This window comes from Zootoca vivipara, chromosome 3, assembly GCF_965207765.1.
Source record: "Zootoca vivipara chromosome 3, rZooViv2.hap1.1, whole genome shotgun sequence".
Classification (NCBI taxonomy): domain Eukaryota; kingdom Metazoa; phylum Chordata; class Lepidosauria; order Squamata; family Lacertidae; genus Zootoca; species Zootoca vivipara.
The window spans coordinates 69389202-69414444 of NC_142586.1; the positions used below are offsets into that span (position 1 = coordinate 69389202).

At 41.7% G+C, this 25243-nt stretch overlaps 2 protein-coding genes and 1 pseudogene across 8 annotated transcripts in view; all 3 read right to left on the reverse strand.

Annotated features, from left to right (window-relative positions):
* C3H6orf118 (chromosome 3 C6orf118 homolog) overlaps nt 1-13479 on the reverse strand; it is a 33741-nt gene extending 20262 nt beyond the window's left edge. For all 5 annotated transcript variants that reach the window (XR_015949036.1, XM_088666318.1, XM_035110565.3 and 2 more), the window contains exons 1-8: nt 13411-13479; nt 10971-11675; nt 8483-8605; nt 7186-7245; nt 6088-6212; nt 2200-2258; nt 1724-1911; nt 507-560 (exon numbers count right to left, since the gene is read on the reverse strand). Coding sequence is in view for 4 of the 5 variants with exons in the window: in XM_088666318.1 (XP_088522444.1) it covers nt 507-560; nt 1724-1911; nt 2200-2258; nt 6088-6212; nt 7186-7245; nt 8483-8605; nt 10971-11660 (1299 nt within the window). In the remaining variant the exon portion in view is untranslated. The remainder of the gene's footprint in view (nt 1-506; nt 561-1723; nt 1912-2199; nt 2259-6087; nt 6213-7185; nt 7246-8482; nt 8606-10970; nt 11676-13410) is intronic.
* On the reverse strand, nt 2269-6065 carry LOC148686291 (uncharacterized; annotated as a pseudogene).
* A 2388-nt stretch (nt 13480-15867) lies between the features above and the next one.
* Nucleotides 15868-25243, reverse strand: part of PDE10A (phosphodiesterase 10A) — a 98886-nt gene continuing 89510 nt past the window's right edge. For all 3 annotated transcript variants that reach the window (XM_088666317.1, XM_088666316.1, XM_060272803.2), the window contains 3 exons: nt 23495-23575; nt 22472-22560; nt 15868-19343 (listed from right to left, as the gene is read on the reverse strand). In XM_088666317.1, the coding sequence (XP_088522443.1) occupies nt 19229-19343; nt 22472-22560; nt 23495-23575 (285 nt within the window). In that variant the 3' untranslated portion in view covers nt 15868-19228. The remainder of the gene's footprint in view (nt 19344-22471; nt 22561-23494; nt 23576-25243) is intronic.

Sequence of the window (25243 nt, forward strand, 5' to 3'; positions counted from 1 at the left end):
TGCTAGTTAAGTGATGTCCAGGTGCATAGTGGACAGAAAGTATATAGCAGAGTAGCGGAAAGTACCCAACCTGAAATTTATAAGTGGATAATGTAATTATCCTAGTGACAAATTGCACCATGGGCTGATTGAAAGCTCTTTTGCAAAAAAAAAAAAAGTCCCACACTGCTCTTTGTAGAGTCTGCCTGCCTCTCCTTCTTCCTGTCCAATGCCCCACCCCCTGACAAAACCCCAGATTGCTCCAGTGTAGTCTGAAATATTCCAGTCCATCATCCTGATTCAAAATGGTACCCAGTGGTGTCCAAACATGGGCCAAAATCCACTCCTCCATCCTGGGATCAGTCACACCAAACAATGATATCTCATGAGGTATCTGAACCCATAAAGAACAGACAGACAAAACATTTTCCAAAAGATTTAGTAGCTGTAGGGCAAGTGCCTCTTCTAATGATGCAGTTTTTGATGTATTGAATGAATGCATTTGACTAAAAATGAAACAAACTTACTCCTATTTGTCTTTTAAGAAACTTGTTAGATGCCTGGAGCTTTGATGCTTCACCCTGTAAAAAAAAATCATAAATATGCACCTTCTTTAATGTCTTGCCATCTTTTTTGATCAGTAAGATTTTAATATTTTGCTAAAGTCATAATCCTATAGAATCATAAGAATGTCAAAAAGTAAAGAGCAGCACTACGAATTCAATATTGGAGAGCGCCCCCCCCCATTTTCAATGCTTTCAAACCATTTTTATACTTTAAAGCTTCCTGTAAGTTTGTCCAGAATCCCTTACACTTTTTTTTAAAAAAAAAAAACACCTTTCTGGTTATGGGGAGGCATTGCTAAGCTTTGTCTGAGCTGGCATTAGCATCTTGCTTGGTATTGGACAAGAAGCAAATAAAATGTTGAGGGGCAGTTTGTCACTGTTCAAATTACATGAAAGGAAGCTCATGTTTTCCACCTACATACATTGCTATGTGCTCATATATATGTAATATATTTGTGGGGGGGGGGGCAATAAGAAGATATTGTCATCCTCTTTCCTTTGTCATGGATTCATTCACTGTTCCTAGCCATTGAACCTTTTCTAGAATGCCCTGAGATACTGACACAGTTCATTTTGTTTGTGAGTTTCTCCCTCCAATGAGAAGATTGTAAACTTTTGTTTCACTTTTGATTCTGATTTCAGCTAGTCACAGTTTAGCAGTACATCCAAACCCTAAGCTGTGGTTAACCTTAACTAGGTACACTTGGTAGGGGCACCGGAGAGGGCCTTCTTGGTGACTGCTCCCAGACTTTGGCACTCCCTTCAAAGAAAAGTTATACTGGCTCCCTCCTTGTTATTTCCTGGCAGGTGAAGACTTTCTTGTTCAAACAGGCTTTTGGGAACTGGCTGTTTCTTAAAGAAAGGACTGATGCTGTGGTGTTCTTATTATAACAATCTGCATGTTTTAGTGGATGTGTGTGTGTTTAATTGCCTACCCTCCAACTTGGTGCTGCTGGAAATCAGGACGCGTGTCTTCCCAGCTGCGCTCCTGCGTGAGTCATGTGACCTGTGTGAGCTCACAGTGTCCCCAAACACATGTTTTAAGGCAAAACTTGCAGGATCACAACCTTGCCCGGAATCACGGAGGCCAAAAACATAAAACTAAGGCATACCACGTTCAACAGAATGGAGCATGCTGATATCCCCACCTACCTTTTCATTACACCCTTGGATCTCACCTCTAATTCTTTAACAGTCTTTTCACGGATGTTGGCGATGCCAGCAACCGCCATCGTTTCTTTAATTTCTTTTTGCATCACTTGGATTTCCTCCCATGTCGTGATAACTTGACACCGCAAGGATACAAGTTGCTCAGTGCTGGAAAGAGCAGGAAGCTCTTCTTTGGACAGGTCCTCACGTTTCTTTTCTGCAGGCGCAAAGACATGATGGTGACTTGTACAGGAGCATTGCAGCTGCAACCTTGCAATCCAAGGGCAAAAGCCAAACAGGTTGAGGAGAGAAAAGGAGCGAAGTAGCTTTTCCCTCAGCAGGACGTCTCTCTCAGCAGCCTGACACCGTACAGAACTACAGCACAATATTAGTCAAACTCAGAGTACAGCATTGGAGAATGCCCACTGATTTTACAGTTCTTCTGTACAATCCGTAAAGCTTCCAACACATCAGTCCCATTGTTCAAAGCAAATCTACCACTCACCTGCCATTTTTTCATAAGACTGGCTCATCCACAGCTCCATTTCCAATTCATTTCTCAATCTGAAATGTAAAAGAAGGAAAACGAAGCCTCTAATTCATTCCAGTCCAGCAGCGGCAGCGTTTTAAGACTTGCGCAATATACACCAGACCCAAGCAAAAGTGGAAGAGCTGATCCTGTTGAATGTGTTTACATGAGGATTACTCCACATGCAAAATGACTCCAAATATGCACTGTGTGTTTGCTCACCCACCAGTTTATTAGCTGCATGAATGAAAGGCAGAACCCCTCGGATAGCAATCAGATTCTCCCGAATGCCCTTTTCTCAAATATAAACAACAAGGGCCATATTCTCCAGTTATTTCCATGCTTACCTTTTGTGGGTATTTTATTTTGTGGGTGTCAGGTGTAAGCCATAAGGCAGGATATCAGTGAGTGAATGAATGAATGAATGAATGAATGAATGAATGACAAACAAAACAAGGGGGGGGAGCACTCCTTGCAAAGGCTGACTTTATTATAAGTGCACATCAAACTAGGTTGGCTTCGTTCATCCCTACAAATTGCAGGTGCGCATTTCTGGGGTTAGCAACATACATAGTTTTTTCTCCAGTTCTATCGTATGGGACAATTTGTAAATCTACATGTACAACTCTGAACATTTGTCAATGCCAGATTGTAAAGTGGGTTCCTTAATTCATCAGGGATGTGTCTACACAATCATTTTAAGAGCCCTACGAGATTTTAGAGCAGGCAACCGAGAAGTCTCCTTCAAGGTTTCAAAGTTACTTTTAATAATATACTGTTGATATCATTCTGAGGGCATGAATATTCATGGATATAACAGAGAAGCAGAAAGTATGACAGACTTTGTTCACATCCTGCTTTTACTGGGGAAAGGGCCAATAAGTTCCAGGACTTTTGGCAAGAGATTAAGCCTGCAAGTCCATAACATTGTTATTAGAGAACAAGTCCTGTTGAACTGAATACAACTGGGAGTAAGTAATTTTGAAATTGCACTGCACAAATGTACTTAGATCCCATTGGCATGAATAGGGCTTAAGCTGCCTAACTGTGTGCAGGCTTGGAGCCTAAGACACCACATATATGCACAGCCAAAAAAATTTGGTTCTGTGGCCAAGTGGATTATGATGTGATAAGTAAGAAAGTAAAATGGGTGAGACTTTCTGAGCCACAGAAGAAAGACAGAAACAGGAGCAACCACCAAAAACACCTCTCTTTTTCTCTGCCAGTTACTTATTTCTGCCCCATTAATAGCATTATTGAAGGACAATAGTGGAACATTCAGAAGGTGTGGAACTCTGGATATAAGCAAATCTGTCCACTTTGGTTTCTCTGTTTTTCATTTTTCCACCCTTAAATTCAGTTCTGCACATTTCCACATCAGTTTCTGATTATTTTTAATAATAAAAAAGTCCTCTTGAAAATTAAGCAGCATTTTCACGCAAATGTCTCCTCACACACACATCTTTGTATGTGTTTTTGCCTAGCCATGGCCCCTTATTAAATGTATTTTTGTATGCTAGTTCCACCAATCCATTTGCCCTAGTACATGAATGAATGAATTTATTAATACGGTTGCAGACCAGCATCAACACGCACAATATCACAGATCATAAAACATATCAAAAATACAAAGGACAGTATGAATATAACAAGGATTTAAATATAAAAATTAAAATTAATTATTAACGTACCCCCTGTAGTTAACATTTAGGGGTTTGATCATTATGGGATGCCACTTGCTTCCTGCGATTGATTGCAGACACACATAATTTGGCTACATTTAATGTAGTCTTGGGATTCTTGTCCTCTACCAGTAGTTTTAAACTATGGTGTTCTGATTCTTTCATGGACTTTTGCAAAACAGGTGTAATAAAAGTCAAACGTATATGCTTATAAAAGCGACAACGTAGTAGTACATGTGAAGCAGTTTCTACTTCCATCGAGCCACAAGGGCAGACCCGTGCTGTATATGGTTTACCCTCAAATCTGCCCTGTAGTAAGGCAGAAGGGAGAACATTAAATCTGACGAGGGTAAAAGACCGTCTGTATTTGGGTATCTGAAGTCCTGACAGGTAGTTAGCTGGAGAGAAACCTCTCCCATAGTCCCTTATTGCTGAATGTTTAATCATTTCGCTCCGGGAAGAAAATAAGCTTTAACCAATAATGGATCTTCAATATCCATATCCGAGCACTGACAGGGATTTGTCCAACCTCCAAACGGACCACTATGTTAGATACACAAGGGGGAGATCCCTAGCAGGCAACGAAAAAACTTAAGTTTGAAATGCCTCTAAGAGAGTAAGGTTTTTAAAGCTGCAGATCTGGGATCCATATAACAATTGTGATAGTATTTTTGCAGCAAAGACCTGGGAGGCTGCCGATATATGTTGGCCCCCTTTCCCGCAGAAGAATCTTATTAACGCTTTGGTAGATCTTTCTGCATTTGCAATAGTGTTTTTAATCTGATAGCGCCAAGAGCCCCTTTCCTGGAAGGTTATATCCAGGTATTTAAAGGATGCTACCTGTTCTATTGAGCGATTGTCTATTCTCCATTTGTGCCTCCTCCTTTTTTTAGAGAACACCATGACTTTGGATTTGTTGTAGTTAATTGTTAATTATTCGATAATGCAGTATTTGGTAAGAGATCTCAGAAGTTTTCTTAATCCAACACAAGAAAAAGAAATTAAAACTGTGTCATCCGCATATAAAAGGACCGGAAGGGGCGTACCAGCCAATTTGGGAGGGATGGGCATTTTCTTTCTCCATCTTTCCTACTAAAGAATTGACATAGAAGTTAAATAAAGTAGGCGCAAGGACACACCCTTGTCTGACCCCATGGTGGGTTTGGATTTCCTTGGATAGATGGCCCTGTCGGTCACACCTTACCTGGATCCGCGTATTTTCATATAGACTGCGGATGAGATACAGTAAGCGTCTGTTTATATTTGAAACGCTTAGCTTTTCCCAAAGTCTATCCCTCGGTATTAAATCAAAAGCAGATTTGAAGTCTATAAAGGCTACATATAGGGAACCTCCTTTTCTTGATGTATATTCCTCCGCAAGGTGTTGGAGAACAAGGCCCTGGTCTAAGGTTGACCGATTTGCCCTAAAACCAGCTTGTGCTTCTGAAAGGATGTGATCTCATTCCATCCAATCCACTAGTTTGTCGCATAGGTGGGCAGTGTACAATTTGCTAATAATACTTAGGAGGCTGATTGGCCTGTAATTAGACGGATCTGCTCTGCTCCCTTTCTTGAATAATGGGATGATGATTGCTAATCCCCAGTCCTCAGGGATAGTGGCCGACTGATCTATACTGGTAAACAGGACAGCTAACACAGGGGCCCACCATTCAACATTAGCCTTGAGGAGTTCTGGTGAAATGTTGTCTGCGCCGGGTTTTTTTCCAGGTTTAAGAGATTGGATAAGCCTATAGATCTCTTCAGTTGTTACTGGGGGCCATTCAGCGTCAATATCACTCGGAGCTGGCCCTAGTATATGCATTTTACAATGGCTGGAGAACCACATTGCAAAATTCAGAGAAGTGCAAATTTCAAAAGTTGGCTGAGTTTTCTTCGCATCCTGTTTCAGAAAGTGCAGGTTGGGTAGGTTCACCTGTAAGTGCCAATTGAATTTCCTCCCCACATCCATCCAGGCCAATTTATTTAGCAAAATCTACTTCTAGGCCCTGGTGCTGTGCCTACAAAACCCATGAGGATATTGGCTACCCTAGTTAAGTCTCTCTCTCTCTCTCTCTCTCTCTCTCTCTCTCTCTCTCTCTCTCTCTCTCTCTCTCTCTGTGTGTGTGTGTGTGTGTGTGTTTTTTATATGTTGAATGAACATTTTCACACTTACACAACTTACTCTTCGTTTCTTGCTAAAGCCAGTCTGGATTTCTGCACAAGATCCTGCACCTCCTGCCTATTCTCTTCTACTTCATGAGTCATCGCTGCCCTCTTCTCCATGCCTTTGACTTCATTCTGCAAGGTCTATATTGTGGTTGAATGACAAAGAGAGCCATTAGGACATTCCAGCAGGAGGGAAGCATAGCTGAGAGCAAAGCCAGTTTGTGCTATTTATCTTAACTGGGGTGACAGAACATATCTTGAGTTTGTGTTTATGTGCATACATTTGACACACCATAGATCTAACACACACACACCACCACCACTGAATCCTGGGAACTGTAGTTTTGCCTTTCTCTGAGCTACAATTCCCGGCAACCTTTTTATAATTACAGTTACAAGAATTCGGGGAGGGGACTGCTTTAAATGTGTGGTGCGTACACTGCCTATGATTCATGTCACTGACTGCATAAAGGCCAATTACAAATACTGAGCAACATCCAGTACAGGACAACAATACACAGGCCAAATCCAAATTTACAGCAGAATGAGTAATCTGTAATCTGAACTACAGGCTACAATGCTCCCCTGTGTTAGACACGTCCTAGAAGAAGAAAAATCTAACCCAGCTCTTTGCCTGCTTTGTATACACCTTTAAGCACCAGGCAAAAACTTTCCTCTTCAACCAGGACTTTGGCTGATTGACATCCAATGCCCTTTCAAATGTGCTGTGGAAAGGGGAAATTATTGGTTTGTTTCTGTTCTTATTTTTATTATGTATTACACACACACACACACACACACACACACACACACACACACTCTGAAGTTAATGTTGTGAAGCACTCTGAGATCTATGGGTACAGGGTGGTATACAAGTTTAATAAATAAAATAAAGTTAATTTTACTGCAAGTGCTAAGGAGGCCTAATAGAGCACACACAGAAGGCTAATCCAGTTATACCATTAGACGTAAGGGACATTTTGAGTTCTGCGCTGCCTGAAACTGGGGACACATGTTATGTGAAGTGTGGGTGGCCAAAGGACCACTGGGACAGGCCCAGAAAGATTCATACATTGCAGTATATTGAAAAACAAACAATGATTTTTTTTTTTACTCTGTATTGCATTGTAGGGAGAGATTCCAGCAGGATCACCATGTAGAGTTCATATTCATTCTGTAAAGCCAAACAAGAAAGTTAGACGTTTCTGAGCACAATTCAGAGTGTTGGTGCTGAACTTTAAAGCCCTAAACGGCCTCAGTCCAGTATACCTGAAGGAGCGTCTCCACATCCATCGCTCTGCCCGGACACTGAGGTCCAGCACCGAGGGCCTTATGGTGGTTCCAAGTTACAGGGAATAAGGCAGAGGGTCTTCTCGGTAGTGGCACCTGCCCTGTGGAAAGCCCTCCCACCAGATGTCAAAGAGAAAAACAGCTACCAGACTTTTAGAAGACATCTGAAGGCAGCCCTGTTTAGGGAAGCTTTTAATGTTTAATAGATTATTGTATTTTGGAAGCCACCCAGAGTGGTTGGGAAACCCAGCCATATGGGTGCGGTTTAAATAAATAATTATTATTATTATTATTATTATTATTATTATTATTATTATTATTATTATTCTTGACAACCAGATATCTACATAGCTCAGAGACTGCACTTGGATGTTCTTTGTTTCCAGTGATTTTGGAAAGGCGGGACATCTCACTCCTTCCTGATCTTCAAATACATTTAAAATTTCCTATAAGATGCAAAAGAACTTGATAAACTAGTGGTCAACTGCAAAGGATACCTGGAGTTTTAATTTGTACATTTTATTTGAGAACTACCATTTATTCTATGTAAGGATGACTTTTAGTATGTTAGGCAGCCCTCCTTGCCTTCCTGCACTTCAAGAAAAGCCCAGCTGATGAGGTCATGGGGTTTTCAGTGTGAGAATTCAGGGAGGCTCCAGAAGGCAGATTGCCAGAAATATTTATAGAATGAAAGGGCACTCATGAAACTCATTGGCCACATTGAAAGCAGGTTAAACACAATAAAAAACCAGCAGCCACCAATGAGAATTTCACTGAAATTTTCCCTTTCCTTTGATAATTCATAAATGCAGTTTCTTTTTCATAAATTGTCCAAAATTGGGCTTTTTTTCTTTTCTTTTCCTTTTTAGAGAAGGGCGGGATTTCCACCACATTTACTAGCTAAAACATGCACATTCTTCATAGCATAACTTTGTACAAATATCCGTTTGTATCCTGTGTTGTGATTGAGAGGTTGTGTGAGCTACATAGAGCCACAATGATGTTGTTAACTCAGCAACTGTTAGTTGAAAATGAATAAGGTATTAAAGGCATCACAGGTGCCAAAGCAAGCCACCGGGGGCTCGCGGTATACCACCTTAAATGTTAGGGACAACACATACTTTCACTTCCTTCAGTATGTCACCAAATATCAAAGAACTGTTGCAGATATCTTCAAAAACATCACCAACAGCCTGCAACCGGTTGAAATGTGGCCGGCTGCAGTCACAGATATTCCGAAGTGCCTGGAAAGGAAGAGAAGGAAGTTCACAAGGTTTATTCAGATCTAATCCCTTGATCACTGCATGCAGACCCAAATATAAATTTCAGTCAAATTCCAAGCACTTCCAAACCAATTTCTCTTCTGGATAGGGGAGGGCTGTAAGCCCCATCACAGGTGGTGTTTTGGTTCAGAGAAAGGCAAGCAAGTTCCTGAAGAGAACATGTGTACAGTTTACATCCTGTAGTATCCAAAGATCGTGTTACTTCTTCCAGGAACCCAACTTCTCCCCTGCTGTGTATACACTATAGTTGTTGTTGTTGTTTAAAAAATTCAACCAATAAAGTCCTTCATGCCCTGAGCAATACTAATTCAAAGTCAAGAAGGGCTGGATTCTGCTGCCTAAATTGTGCAAACTGTTTATTTGTATAATTTCTCAATTTTTGCAAACTTTATTCATGTTTTGGTAGTCAAGGGAGGGACAAAGTTGCTGGAACATCAGTAACAACCACTAAACATCTTATTCAACCACCTATTCTGGCTCCTTAGATGTTAGCAGACAGTGAATGTGTTCATAAGCCCCATGGCCCTGTAAGGATCAGGCATGGGTTGGCAGGCTCAGGCTGAGGAGAAGAAAGCAGATTGAGGGGTGAATCGTGGGATCTGGGGATAGAGGTTCTTTCCCCTCTAGCCCTCCTGCACAGTGGAGAGCCTCACTGGGGCTGAGGACAGTATTGATCACCCACCAAGGATGGCTGAGCCAGAGGCAGCAGAGGCTGAACAGGAGGGAAAGATGGAGCCTCACCACCAAGGACCAGACTCCACCTCTGTAGGCAGGAACAGACACACACACCCAGTTGTAGTGCATGTTTACAAACTCAGCCTTCTCATAAGGTGAGATACTCTTGCGACTAAGTGTGCCATGCCTCATCTTGGAAAGTTTTGCAGGAGGGGACTGGAAACTTATTGGGACATCTTCATTGCTTCTACTCTGTTCTGAACTTCTTGCCTGGGTCCTGAACTCTTCACTCCTACTGTTATGCTTGAGTCTCTGCTCTTACTTATGCACAAGTAAGAACCTCTGTCCCCGTGTTTTGGGTGAGAGTCAGGACAGATTGCCACAAGAGCTAGAAAGCAGCTACTAGAATGTTTGTGGGAACTAGAACATAATTCATTGATACTATACCGGTTGTGTTAGCTATGTATTAGCTTCTGGGCACAATTTAAAGTGTTGTTTGGGGCCTTTAAAGCCCTAATCCACAGTCTGTGGCAGTTTTTGTCAGTTTGCATTTCTTGGTACAGAAAGTATTGATCTGATGTGCAGAGATCTTTCATATTCTAATTAATTCAAGAGGGTTCTGGAAGCTTCTCTGTGTGAAAGAAACAAGCAAAAGGTTCAGGATGTTTGGGTTACTCCTTCAGAGAAGCAGAGTACAGCTGGCTTAAACTGATTCTGTTATCTCTTCTGTTCAGGTCATGCTGATTATAATAGTAAGGCCAGAAGGAGCCTAGGTTTCTTTTTCTCTTTCTATCTCTCCTTCTGGTGTGGTGTTCTGTTCTGTATATAGTGTTAAGGTTTAGTCTTATTATAAGTTATTGTAAGTTTAAGTTAAGTCCACTGCAACTGGACTTCTTATGGACAGTGCCGATCTGGAATGTATTGGATTTATGACCATTATGCTCATTTGCCTTCGGCAGCAGTAAAGCTCTGCTGGATGAAATACAATTGTCTCTGGTCTATTTTGGGGGAACCCTGCAACATATTTAAGTTTTTACTCTGCTAGCTATATGTTGGAATTTGCTCTGGATCAATATTGAGTAGAATTCTGTGACAGTTTTGGCATTTCCAGACAATCTAGTTAAACTGGGTTCCTACAAAGCTGCTGAAGGGTTAATTCAGAATTTTTTTGGAGACAGTGGACTGCAGTAGTGGTTGGTGGTGCAGAGTGGAGTGGGGTGGCACTGCTCAAGACTGGCTTCCCAATGTGGAGATCACTGCTAGTAACCAAGAGGGGGAGAGTAGAGGAGGTGGTGGGGTCAGTGTATGTGGAAGCAGCAGTGGGGTCTCTCCTTCACCTCTGTCCTCTTGGTTACCCTCAGCAACACCCACCTTTGGAAGCCGGGTGAGCAGGGCCAACCCACTCCACCCTGCTCCACCAACCACTGCTGGTTAACTGAACTCATTCTAACAGATTACAGGTTTGAGAGCTTGAATACCTGGCTGAGGCCTAGTGATATTTCTCACTCTTCTAACAGACAGCCAATTATTCTCTCAAGATGAATACAAGGCTTACCCACAACACTGATTCCCCCACATATCATTTTTTCCAGAATTTTACATGTGTTGGGAGCCTGTGTTCCTCTCTCATTCCACACTACCCTTTACTTACCTGAGCCAACGTCCTTTCATGGTGCTCTGCTGAATCGCTCCCAATAAAGTCATTCTTCAGCAAATCCTGCTTTGCGATCACATCCTTCTGAAACTGCATGAACTTGTGAAACTGGTCCATTTTGGTCACACCAGCCAAGTAAGAAGGAAAGAATTGATATTCGTCTTTCGTCTCCTCCATGGCACAAAGCCGACTGTTGATTGTTGGTTTGTATTTCAATGTTCTCATCTCTGGAACCTCCAGCTCTTCCCTGATAAGTTGCCTTTGAAAAATGCCCAGTTCCTCCTTTGCCTCCTCAGCATCCTTCTTTCTTTGCTGTTTGAAAGATGTGGAATCGAGGGAAGTGCTCACTGGAGATCTGTAGCTGGCCTTGAATGCCCGATGTTGAAAGCATGAATGAGAAGCAGATTTGGTACGGGTGGGTGTGGGTGTTGAGTCCACACAGCTGCTCAAGGTAGTCTTTGTCTTTCTGGATACCACGCTGGGTGTTGTGTAATTGGTTCTTTTTGTGATGATTAGTGCAGATTTTTTGGCACTTCCCCAGTAGTTGTTCTTTTTCCATTGCTGGGGCTTGTAAAGCTTGTCATGGTTTAAGTGGCCAGAGGTGTAAAGCTGAATGTCAGCTTTGTGGGCCTTTTCCATTCTGTCTAAGAGGTCCTTGAGGCTGCTTTTTTGGTTCTCGCCTGCCATGAGGAATGTTCATCACTGTGCATGGAAACAGAATGGTCAGGTCAAGCAAACAAAAGCAAAACACTCATCTCGGTGTCTCTTGTTTTCCGTCAAGAGTTCTGGAAATATTTTGGTTCACACTGGATAGCTGGATGCAGTTGACCTAACCCCACCACACTATAATGCCTCTCCTTTAGGAAAATAGCTATCCGTTCCCAGCCAAAACAAACACTCCCTTTATTTCGCAGTCTAACATACCAGCTATGCTACTCGCATTTCTCAAGGGGTAGATTGTTGGGGCAAAATGAAGAATCACTACTTGTGCTATGTGGGAAATAACATCCACCTTGGGAATGAAGGCTGGATCAAGTTATAGGATTTAATGGAAATGACAACAACAACAATAATTTTATTATTTATACCCCACACATCTGGCTGGGTTTCCCAGCTATTCTGGACAGCTTCCAGCACATATAAAGCATAATAAAATGTCAAACATTAAAATCTTCCCTGATACAGGGCTGCCTTCAGATGTCTTCTAAAAGTCTTTGAATCCAGCCAGATCAGTGGAGTATAAATAATAAAATTATTATTAATTATTATTATTCTAAGTGGAAGGGTGGAAATGTGTACCCATCATATCCTTTAGCCAGCCTGCTATAAGTACTTCTGGATGATTATTGGCACTCAAAAACTAGTTGATTGATACCTGCCTGAAGCACGGCACTATCTGATGCCTGTATCCCTAAATAGCACCCACTGTATGGTACAGGGTCTGCCTGCCCATCCTGTGTGTTGTGGCTTGAAGTGTTCCACAGTAGAAAGACCAAAGTTCCTTTTCTGCTTAGATCAGGATCTCCATTGCCTCCAGACACTGTGTAGGTGATCCTTTCCCTCCTGGCCAAGGATTGATTGAGAAATGCTCCATTTGCAAAGGTAAAAAAATAAATAAAACCCGACCTTTGGACGGTTAAGTCCAGTCAAAAGTGACTATGGGGTGTAGCGCTCATCTCACTTCAGGCTGAGAGAGTCGGCGTTTGTCCACAGACAACTTTCCGGGTCATGTGGCCAGCATGACTAAACCACTTCTGGCGCAACAGGGCACTGTGATGGAAACTAGAGCGCACAGAAACGCCGTTTACCTTCCCACCACAGCAGTACCTATTTATCTACTCACATTGGTATGCTTTTGAACTGCTAGGTTGGCAGGAGCCGGGACAGAGCAACAGGAGCTGTTGCACAAATTCGAACTGCCAGCCTTCCGATTGGCAAGCCCAAGAGGCTCAGTGGTTTAAACTTTAGACCACAGTGCCACCCACTCTCTTTTGGTCCATGTGGCCACATGTTATGTTGGAATTCTGAGCCTCGACATGATTGTCTGAGTTTCCTACCAATAAACACTTTTCAATCAGCACTAGAAAACAGCAGAGGTTCAAAACATAGCAAAACACTATACTTTTTTCTTTTCTTTTTTTTTGGCTTGGGTCATTTTATAAGAAATTATATAAATACACCACCATAGCTAAGTGCAAGAAATTTATTTTTTAATTTAAATATAATGGAAGAAAAAGAAATTAACAAGTAGCAGTCTTTAAAGAAATTCCAGCTTCAAGTAAGCAAGATCTGTGTTGTTTTTTGGTGGCATCTTGCTTTTACTGTTTACTCATTCAACACAATTCCTTACTTCTTCAAAACAGGAAAAAAAACTCCCAACAATTACTCTAACAAACCCGATTCCAAAAAAATGCATTTAAACTACGCACTAACTTACATTTCACAAACTCCACAAAGTATAGGACGTTAACTGCTGCTTTTATGCTGGTTCGTTCCCAAGGAAACCAGTCAAACATTCCAAGTTCTATTTAAACCGGCTGTGCTTGTTAAGCAACAATGCATGAGTGACCAGGCCTGATGAGAAGCAAAATCCCAGTCCCTGGATATTCCATGAGATAATCTTTATTTGCAACAGAGGGTATTTCAACTTCTTAATGGTGAATCCAACTTCTTTGAAAGGATAGCTGGTTGAAAAGTGTTGAATATAGCAAACTTTCCAAGATAGGATTGCCTGCAGTAGTTTTTTCAAGTTCTGAATTCATAATATACAGTATGTGTGCATCAAACACAGTGACTTTACGGTGTGGTGCAAAGTAAGGTAGAGATGAATGAGAGACAGGATGGTGGTCAAAAGAGCCAAAAAGGCCACAGCAGCAGAAAGAAGAGTTTCCAAGCTGCTTATATTGTTATGATCAACAATCAGAACAAAACTAATGCTGGATTTTTTTAAAACACCAAAAATGCTTCCATGTGCTTAACATCGTACAGCAGCCCTCTCAAATTAGCAAGAAAAGTGGTCCTCATTCTGAATTCAATTATGCACCCTTATTGAACTATTTATGCAGCTCCCCCTATAGACAGACAGAGAGGGAGACTACACAGAGACAAACTGAGCAGAGGTTTCTGTCCCCACTTCTCCCCAGAAATTGTAATAAAAATGAACACAAAATGCGTTTTTTTATATAAAAAAATCTCTGTATTCAGTAATATTCACAACATGTATATATGTATATGTCTGTATAATTCAATTAAAATTATGGACAATTCTAAATATTTAATGTATCATACATATATTTATATGTATAATTACATATCCACAGAAGATGCCTTGCTGCATTACAGCCAGCTGTTAAAGCAGAAATAGGATTCACTATAGGACTCCAGATATGCATATGTTCTGGCTGTTTGGTTTTGCAGACTTATTTACAACTTATCTAGGCCATAATAAACCATTTATGTTCTATTGTACAAACATAATTGTAAAGATTTGAGATCGTTTAAATACAAAGGCTGCAAATGAATACATGAAAATATTACATACCATATACAGTATTTATAATTCATAGATGCAAAGTTAAGACCTATTTAAATTATTGCACTTGCATATTTTTTACAAAGTTTCCTCAGCATTATACATAACTTCCCGCCTGAACTCCTTAGATATAATAAAATTGGATACTGTTGCCTCTGAAGTTTTTTTCTTCCCAGAACAACCCACCAGAACCTGGAAATACATGGATCTAAATCTACAAACCAGTTACGTTATTAATGTATGGAGTACACTCCCATATTACAATCAAGCACAGTTTTTTGGTCAGCAAACGATGAAAATTAGTCTGATGTGCCTTTGATCGGTTGTTATGTTAGAACTATATTCTGTGTCTCCTAATGCCAATTTAGGGAGAATGAATGGCCTGTTGTCCTCAGAACAAACTTAGTTGCCTTACACATTGCACGACATGGGGACTGCATCACAGTGCTTTTAAAACTTGCCAGAACCACATGGAGACTTACAGGTCATCACAATTTTTAAAATGAAAACAAATGACTTCCATATTCTATATAGCTTTAGCACTGACTGAGCAAGTGACTCGCCGACCTGTTAACGCAAACCAGAGAATACAGAAGTTTGTCAAATTATGTGCTTCACAATCAACTCCATTGGCGCAACTGCTGCGCTCCCCCCAGTGTCAGCCATGTAAGCTGTAGTGACATTGGTGCTGGGAGGGGCAGCTCCTCAGCCCTGCCCCCATTATGTCATCCACTGCACCGTCCATTTGCATTTGTGGCCTCTGCAACCTTTTCCCCCCTCTAACTTCTTCCACAAAGGGTTAACAGCTTGCGTCCTCTTTCAACTTTTATTTAGGCGAAATGATTCAGGGTGGCTTCAAATGTGACACCGATGATGAGCAAGCATCTACTCGTAGGCTGAAGTTTGGACTGGGACAATGCCATGTGACACACACACACCCCCAAAAAACATGCCTACTTGCAACAAAATCCCAGGAGATGGAAGGCTATGCATGTACTTAATATAAGTATGTAAATTTTACACTGTAAAAAGATAGCAGTTACGTAATACTGCCAAGAACATTACCAATGACTTCAATCCACCTAACCTCTGAGGCTCTTTTATATTGTAAAAAGGAATACAACTCAAGTCTGGTTAAAAGTTGTTGGGGAGGAAAGGACAGAACATAAAACAGAGTTATGTTACACACACACACACACACACACACACCCCTGAACCATAAATTTAAAAAATGTCAGTGTCCAATGACAGACAAGAGTAAAGTGCATCTGCTCATCATCTGCAGGCAGCCTGTGATTCTGCCATCCATGGAATCACTGCGGACGTGAGTGCAACCTATTTCAATAATAATAATAATGATAATAATAATAATAATGATAATTTATTAAATTTGTTTACTGCTCTTCATCCGTAGATCTCAGGGCAGTTCACAACTTAAAAATAAAGGATAAAAAACACACACACAAAACACATAATAGACATGAACAAAAACAAACCAATAACCGCGCGCCCCCTTCAAATGTGAGCCATCATTATGAAAATAGGTTGCCCACACATACCAAAGAACTCCCAACATGGTCACCGGGTGCATAGGTATCAAGTTGCACCATACGTACCATTGCCACTACAGTGTGAACCAGCCTGAAGTCTGAATATTTGGCAATTAAGAAAACAACAACCACATATCTGGAACTGTTTCTTGCATTACTAACTGTTATTTTTCTAGGGTGTGTGTGTGCATGCATATTGTGCATAGGAACGCTTTGCATTAATCAGGAAAAATATATAAGACATACATAGACACATACATGCAGTTGTCCGAATGAACAAAATCTGATCATACTAGGTTATGTTCTTTACTAGGGACTCGGTTCTGCTGGGGAGCAATGCCCATATATGACTATAGGAATGATTGAAGTGAATCAGCAGAAGACCTTTACCCTTAGGGCAGTGAAGTCAACTGGATCCATTCAACAAGCTGGATCTTTAAAAAGACCTGCCAAAGCACAGATTTAAATCTAAATGTTTTGTGTAAGACAAAGGCTCAAACAAATTTCTGCAATTATATTTCTGACCAGATAGTGCACATTTACATACAAACTTGTAACAGTATTTGCTGAATTATAACTTAATGCAAATCTTTTTGGAGACCCATTTGGTTGAAAAAAAGGGGGGGAGATAAATATTTTTGGGCTAAAGTAGCATTGTGAACAATGTACTGACAGTTCAGTCTGTACAAAATGTTGAACAATGAAAAAGTCAGCACTGTCTATTAGTCAGATAAACTAACAGATATTATGCTAAAGCAACATTGCCGCAAATAGGAGACAGTGGACTGCAGTAGTGGTTGGTGGTGCAGAGTGGAGAGTGGGTGGCACTGCTCAAGACTGGCTTCCCAATGTGGAGATCACTGCTAGTAACCAAGAGGGGGAGAGTAGAGGAGGTGGTGGGGTCAGTGTATGTGGAAGCAGCAGTGGGGTCTCTCCTTCACCTCTGTCCTCTTGGTTACCTCTTGGATCTATGGTTACCTCTTGGATCTATGGATGTGAACTGTAAAAAGAGTAGTTTATTCTGCACATGGCATTGGCGAGATTGAAGTCTGCTTCTAACAGTCCTCCATAATAGCAAGGGTTCACTCTTAATGATTGTGCTATATTTAAAGTTTTGCAGCAGCAACAGCAACAACAACAAAAAGTACTTTGAGAATTATGGCATGTGATTCTATTGTCAAGTAATGAACTTGGCACACCAGTTCTTTTCAGGGTTATTAGACCATCTTATAGATATCAACCTGCATAAAGATACTATCACAGTACCTTTCATTTCATTGTCACACTGTTGAGGATACATCTAAGTAGCAATATAAAAAGCCTCAGTAAAGTGTCCCCTGCAGCTTCTTCACATGCACGTTTTAAATCAGGGGCGGTGACTCTTGAGAGCTGCATTTCCTGTTGGCCATCCCTACAAGGCTTGCATTGCAGTAGTGCACATGGCCACAAAAGTAAGCAGGCCAAAATGGACATAGCCATCCCACAGTCACACGCGCACTACACACACAGCATGTGATTTGTGCAGATCGGGCCTATACGTGGTAGACATTTTATGTAGTGTTGTTTAAATGTTACATTCAGTACATAAATGGCAGCCAGGCCCATAGGAAAGTGCAATCTTGCTCCCTCACGACTCATAGACTCTACACACTTGGGAGATTTGAGAGAACAGTGTGAGACAAAAGGAAAAGAAAAGGCTATACTAGCTCCAAATTCATTCAAGTTAACAACAGAACTTACTGAGGTCAGAGGAGCGAGGATTAAACTCAATGGCTTATTTAAACATCCTACATGCCTATTAAGGTTAAAATGTTTGCACCAGGTCTGAAACTCAATTCTGCAAAGAAGTATACACTGATTTCACATAATGTAATTATTTGCAGAATAGGGGCCCAAGTTAGTACAGACCTTCATTCACAGTATTCAAGTGCAATGGTTTCCAAATCACTCTCTGGTTAAGAAGGCAACCTGCTTACAATACTAAAGAAGGTGTGTGTGTGTGTGTTTTAAAAAGCTCTGTTGTTTGGGAATTCAAATGGAAGGGCAGGACAGAATGCACACAGTACTAATGAGCAACACAAAACCTAGTTTCATTTACTGTTTCATGATACCATGAAAACTTCTGATAAACACAACTTTTGTCTGGAAGGTCCTGTTTTTTGTGGATTAGTTGGGATTTGGAGACTTGTCTCTAATACTTGCTAAAATATAAATTGACCAGTTTAAATACCTGGCAGATTTCTGTTGCCAAATTTGAAATTTAAGCCCATTACTCTTACTAACGTTGACAGGAAGGCCTCTTGGTACCTTATAGGACAACTACATCTCTACATATCAGAGGCACATATTCTATTATTTCCAGTGTAAAAATGGGCACATATTGCAGCTAATGAAATCACTTTGAAGAACTATAGGTCATACCCAGGGCTTTTTTTCAGGGAACACACAGGAACCCAGTTCCGGCACCTCTCAAGTGGGCACCATTACCATCATAAGAGAACATGGGAGGTGTTCATGGTGAGTTCTGGCACCTCCTTTTCTTGAAAAATAGCACTGATTATACCTTTCAAATGCTTAACATGTTTGCAGTAGAGCAGTGTTCCATGATGTAAACAGAATAAATTCTGGAGTCTTCTATCTGGATGTCAAATCCCCCCACACACACACATTTGTAGCAAGATTAATTCAAGTACTGTAAACTCCAAGATAGTTTCAGTCCCAGATATTTTCTGGTAGCGTCTGAGCTGATTGCACAGAGATGAAACATAAGCATTTACAATAACAATGTGGAAATGTCCTATGTATAGCCAAGAACTCCCCAAGTGAAACTGGCATTAAAGCCAGCCACAGTATGGTGTTGTAAGTACCACTGAAAATCTCTGCTACAAAGACAAAATTCAAAAGCAACACCCAAGATTTGCCTTCCTTGCCCAAAAAGTTTAAATTAAGGCCTCAGCAAAGTAGCTCATGAGAAAAAGGCAGTCTTATATTTACAAGCCAAACATTTGCTTTGATAGCTGATTCTGAAATAGTTGAGTTGTCCATCGGTCTCTCTGTACACACTGGATCAGCAAAGAAATTTGCACAAGTCTTCCCAGTTAGAATTTGCAGTGTTTATCCTTTTAAAAGCCTTAAAAGGTGGTGGGAGCCTCAAAGAAATTTTAAAATGTGAATCAGTCTGTAACCTCCACAGGTAGCCCCTCTGTCGAAGGGTTATTTGACTGTGTTGGTATCCATCCATATGCTTCTTCTCCTCGTATCACTTTTTCCCATTGTTTAAGATTTTCCCTGGAGAGGCAAAAAGAGCCGATATTCAACATAAAATTACTTTATTTCCAAAATAAGATACCTATGATATACAAGAGTCAGCAACAATAATATTTTATAGGGCTTGATCTCTAGTAGGCCTTTTGGATTTTTTCCCAAACTTAAGAAGGAGACTCCAGAATGAAACCTCTCAGTTACAATTTACTGAGTTCAATTTTGTCACCTTCGGCTTGAATGGGTTTCTGTCTCATTATAAGTACTAATTAGGTTACTAATACCTGGGTGTATGGGGTGTTAGGGGAGGGGCAGTACCTCTGGTGGGGAACATGTTGGGCTCCTTCTGGGGTAGTTTGTCCACCTTTGCTCCCCACCCAACACTCAGCTCTCATTTGTGGCTTCTAGAAGCCATCAGCATGCAACAGTGGCCACACCCCAGGAATGGCTCAACTCGCCAGCTAAACAAGGTAAGGGTAGCCGATGGGTCTCAAATCATCAGTGAGTTAGGGACTTCCCCTGCATGCAAAGGCAGGCTCTGGCTGATTGAACGGATGAGACCAATAGTGGGTCCAGCGGTTAAGAAGGCGGTGCTCTAGAGGGAAATGAGGGGCAGATAGGACTTGACAACCTATAAGGTAGCCCATCTAGGAGAATGAAAACTCTGATCTTAAACATCCACTGCCTTTTGGGATACCTACAGGAGAAGAAAAGGCTAAAGAGAAAATACTACACAAATCCAGAGTGTAGTCCCTAAGACTGAACAGAACCCATCATTGCCTTTCACTCACCTTATTTTCCAAGAATAATTAATTTAAATGTTTTATTTTCCATCTCTCTTAAATATGTTTTTCCCCCTACACCACGTACAGAGAGTCCTGCTAATCAAATTAATGAGTAAGCTATCACATGCTGGGAAATCAAGCTGCAATTTTACTGGGAAATCAAGCTGGAATTTAGCTCTCAGTTTGTTTGTCGTGTTAGATATCTGCCTGCAGAAAAGTGAGTGTTTTTGCTGATTGCACTGAGTGACACTGCTTGATTGCTGACTGAGTGCACACAGCTGGAACGTGGCTCAGAGCCTGACTCACTGTAACAGCAACTCCGGCGCATGTGGTGGTGTTGTCACTAAAGGGTATTTACCTTTAGGTTGCTACTTTAGGGAGGCACGTTTAAGTGAAATCATGCACATTTGAAACACAATTGAAAAAGCCTGCAAACACCCTGTTCTGCCCTTGCCCTGCCTCTTTTTGTGATGTTTTCGCGTCACTTCTGTGTTTGGTGTGATGCACATATGCAAGGTCATGCACATATCGGACACGCCTAAAACTGCCACTGCCTGTCATAGTGAAATTAGCATATTCTTCCTGCTGGGGTGGAAGCATTCCAGCCCTGCCACCACTCTTCTAGAAGTCACTGGCAGCTTATGCGTTGAGTCCTTTGGTTTGGTGCTGCTGTTACTGAATGCCAGATCAGTCCACAATAAGACCATGCACATCCACAACTTGTTCATGAATGAAGAGGCTGACCTGACATATATATTACCAAAACTTAGATGGATGAGGTGGGTGGGTCTGACCTGGGTGCTCAGTACTACACCAGGATAGACCAGGGGGTCATGAGGTGTATATTGACAAACTGCTCTGTGAAACACCTATTCCCCTCCGTTAAATGCAGCTGCAGCGAGGTTTAAGGGACAGGGAGGCTCTTTGGAAAACCACCCTCTGAAGCGGCTTCCTCCTCCTTTAAAAGAGGGCAGGATTGGAGTGAGCTGTGTGTCTGTGTGTGTTGTGTGTGTGTGTAGGGAGGGGGCTGGCCAAGTGTGAGTGAGGGGAATTGGCAAAGACCTTGGCAGGTAGGCAGCGTTGGCGAAAGGAGTAAGCAGGGCTTACAGCCCCAAGTACAATTATATAATTATAATTTAATGAACTGTATAATTCAAACACACACAAAAAGTAAAGAAGTTACAGGGAAATGCAAGGGAAAAAGAACAAAAAGTCAACTATGGAACATCTCCAAATCCTCTCTATTTTTTAAAGGCAAGTTAGGCTGAAAAGTGTGACTTGTTTGGTGAAGGCATTTAACTTAAGACATGTAATCAGTACACCTGGCAAACATATGGAAAAGTTTGACATTAACTAAGTAACAGCTGGGCTGAGATGGCAGTGATGGCAATATTTATTTTTTGGTTAAGCTATTTTTTTACTCCTTTCCATAACATGTCTGATGCAGCTAACCACACCCAAAACCAATGAAACAATAGAGCATTAAGGATATCAACGCAGAAAACAACTGATACAATCCGGAGCAAAAAACACTCACACAAGACCATCAGAGAGGGAGCAAGGGAGCCTCTTGCCCTAGGCAGTGTGTTCCTGAGACTAGACCTAAGCAGATAAAGACCGTCTCCCTTGTTCCATCTTTAGATGCTGGTGTGACACACAAGAAAACCTCCATGCTTATTTATCTGCTTAAAACATGGATATGCTTGCCACATTTGATGGGTTCCATGTTTGTTTATTTAGAAGAGTTATTTAAGTGGTGAACAAGTAAACTTGTAAATAAAACACGATGGTTGATACTGGTGGCCAGTTCTCTTGTGCCTCCATCGATTCTATATTCCTTTTAAGTAGCAAATCATTCTTAATATGCCTATAGCTTGTCTATTTAGGTTTGAAGGATAAAACCACCAAGAGGCATAGGACAAAGCATTAATAAAGTCAGAAGTGGTTTCCGTGGTGGGGCAGAACTGTAACACTAACTTCTCAGAAGGGAAAAGGGAGGGGAAGGAAGAGGGGAAGGTCAGTGTGGTGCAGGCATGCAGGCATACTGATAGAGCCAATCTGGTATTCCTGCAGGACCACCCACACTGACTTCTCCCACCACTGCACCTCTCCCTCCCAGTAAGCAGCTGTGACATACCTGCCAGGAAGCTAGTGTTGAGGGCCCATCTCATCTACTGAGCTGCTTCTACATTAAGCCAAGGATCTGCAATGCACTACAATGACTCGGTTCCAGAAGGTATCTAGTTAACACCAGGGAGGACTGGCTACCTCTCCCCCAGTCAACTTTTATACTTCAGAAAGAAAATCTAGATAGCAAGTGCAGTGGTCTGTAGCTGGAAAAAGGATTCTGTGCAAACTTTTATAGCTTACTTGCAAGCTCGAAGTAGTGGCAGGGTGGTAGGGAGGATCTGTGAGAGGGTGTTATAGCAGGGCAAGGCTACGGCATTGAAGAACCCAATCTGGAAAAAAATCAAATAGAACAGAATAAAAATCAACATAAGCTGTATTAAGCAAATTGGAAAGGTGTTGTAACAAATTTACTTGGCAGGAAAACTCTCTGGATATTTGTTATTAGCAATACCAGTCTTATAAATTATGGGGGGGGGTAGAGTAACTACTCATGGGTATGTTAACAAGCTTGCTACTAAAATTAGTGGAAAAACAGAGCTCAAGTACAGCAGTTGTACAACTTCTGAAGCCTGAACTGAAATATAGGGTAGCGATTCAAAAATCTGAACCTTAATGGAGAATGTCCTGTGGGTATTCTAACACTCTTTTAGCCTTGTATATGGTTATCTATCCATGTACTGACTCTGTCCACCTAACCCAGTATTTTCTACTCTTACTGACAGTGATTTCTCTAGGCTTCTGGACACAGAGAGGTCATTCCTAGCACTCCTACCGGAGATAATTTAATCAAAAGTGCCTGGGGACTGAATCAGTGACCTTCTGAATGCAAAAGAAGAGCCCTCAGTTTGGGCGACCCATCCCTATTCTCATAGGTTGGCACCAGACCCCCCCCCCCAAATATTTCCATCTTCCAGCTTAAAACCATCTTTATATTTCCTATTAGGGTTTGTCACAAAGTCAACAGAAGATAAGCAAGTAAGTAATTTCCTTGGGTTTTTTGTTCTGCGTTTGGGGGGTGGGGGGTGGAGAGAGGGGATATCTCACCCATTAATCAATGACCAGACTTCTATAGAATTTAGACCAGAATTCCAGCCATCTTTAAGTACCTGCTTATTATCAATAAGCTTTGGCAGCCCCTTCTAGTTTTGTTGGCTTGGCTCTAACATTGCCCGATTCTCCCATTTCCTCTTCCCACGCCATGCCGGAGGATCCCTCAACCCCCCAGAAGCAGCTTTTTGAAACTTCAAACATTTTTAGACCTACTTGGCCCTGAGGAATTTCATCTTTCTTGTCTCTGTCCATCATAGGAATAGGTTGAATACCTAACTTCTTCATTTCATCACCCTAAAATAAAGTTTAAGACCAAAGAATGGATTATTCCAGGTTATTTGGTCCAAAAATGTTTCTCATGTGCAGTATCTACAATCAGGTATTTAGGACTCAATATATTAATATCAGTAGCCTGGGATTAAGAAAAACAACTGAAGGAAATGATTTCACAGAGAATCCCAGCTAGATCAGATCAAGGAGCAATCAAGTCCAGCCAGTTAGGTTATCTCCAGAAAGCCCACAAGCAAGGCAAGAAAGCAATAGCCCCTCCCATATTGACATCCCACCCACCACCCAGCCCAGTCACACCCTGGAGTTTTTATTCAGGGCCATATTGACCCTGAATTTGACGTTTCCAATATCAAACAGCTACTGTGGCAAATATCTGCTGACAATCCTGTCCTTCATGGATGTGTTGAACCTGATAGGTGGGCTCAAATGTACCTTGACAACACTGGGTGGTGGGGGAGGGGATTTTTGTGTGAGAAATGGAGTCTTCTGCAACTTCCATGTCCCACAAAAATCAAACAGGAAGGGAAATGTCCAACTCTGTCCCAATACGAATCACAGATCCTCACAAATTGCAAGTGGTGGCTGATATGGATGAGTGATCTTCCATATATTCTACAAACTCTAGATGTCAGTGAGGAAGGTACTAGTCTCATCTTGTCCCTGAGCTGCGAGTATTGTATATGTAGGAAGCTTTTCTGTGAAGAGAAGCATTCAAACGTGTGCCTCCACCCGTAATCTGAAGGCTCTTTGTTTGCAAGAACTAGGCTTAAAACAGCTGCTTTAATTCTTTCCAAATAGCTGTGTGTGGGTGAGTACTTCCTGTGTACAAAAAGGAGGCCAAAAAGAACAGCCGTCTGGGTGTTCCCTTGTCACTGTCAGCTTTCTCACTAAAGGCCCAGGTGTCCTCTGTAGCAAGGAATACCTTTCCTCAGCTTCAGCTGGTGCAACAGCCGAGGCTGTCCCTGGAACAAGGTAACTTGACCACAGTAGTCCAGGGAGTGGTAACCTCAAGACTGGATTACTGGGAAAAAAAACTCTGTGGGGAGCTTCCCTTGCTGTTGGTTTGGAAGCTGCAGTTAGTGCAGAATGCTGCAGCATGATGTCAGCATTATACCTTTACTCAAAGATCTACACTGATTGCTGATTCATTAATAAGCCAGATCCAAAGTTTTACTGTATAATATATAAAGCCCTGTAGGGACCCAGGTGGCGCTGTGGTTAAACCACTGAGCCTAGGGCTTGCTGATCAGAAGGTCAGCGGTTCGAATCCCTGTGACGGGGTGAGCTCCCGTTGCTTGGTCCCAGCTCCTGCCAACCTAGCAGTTCGAAAGCACGTCAAAATGCAAGTAGATAAATAGGAACCGCTACAGCGGGAAGGTAAACGGCGTTTCCATGTGCTGCTCTGGTTTGCCAGAAGCGGCTTTGTCATGCTGGCCACATGACCTGGAAGCTATACGCTGGCTCCCTCGGCCAATAATGCGAGATGAGCGCGCAACCCCAGAGTCGGTCACGACTGGACCTAATGGTCAGGGGTCCCTTTACCTTTACCTTTTATATAAAGCCCTAAGTTTGCTTTGCTTCCTATGTTATGGTTACCAGATTTTTTTCAATGAATCCGGGGACACTTTTTCTTTTTTGAAGCTGAGTAGCAACAGGGAGTCAGTAGTGGGG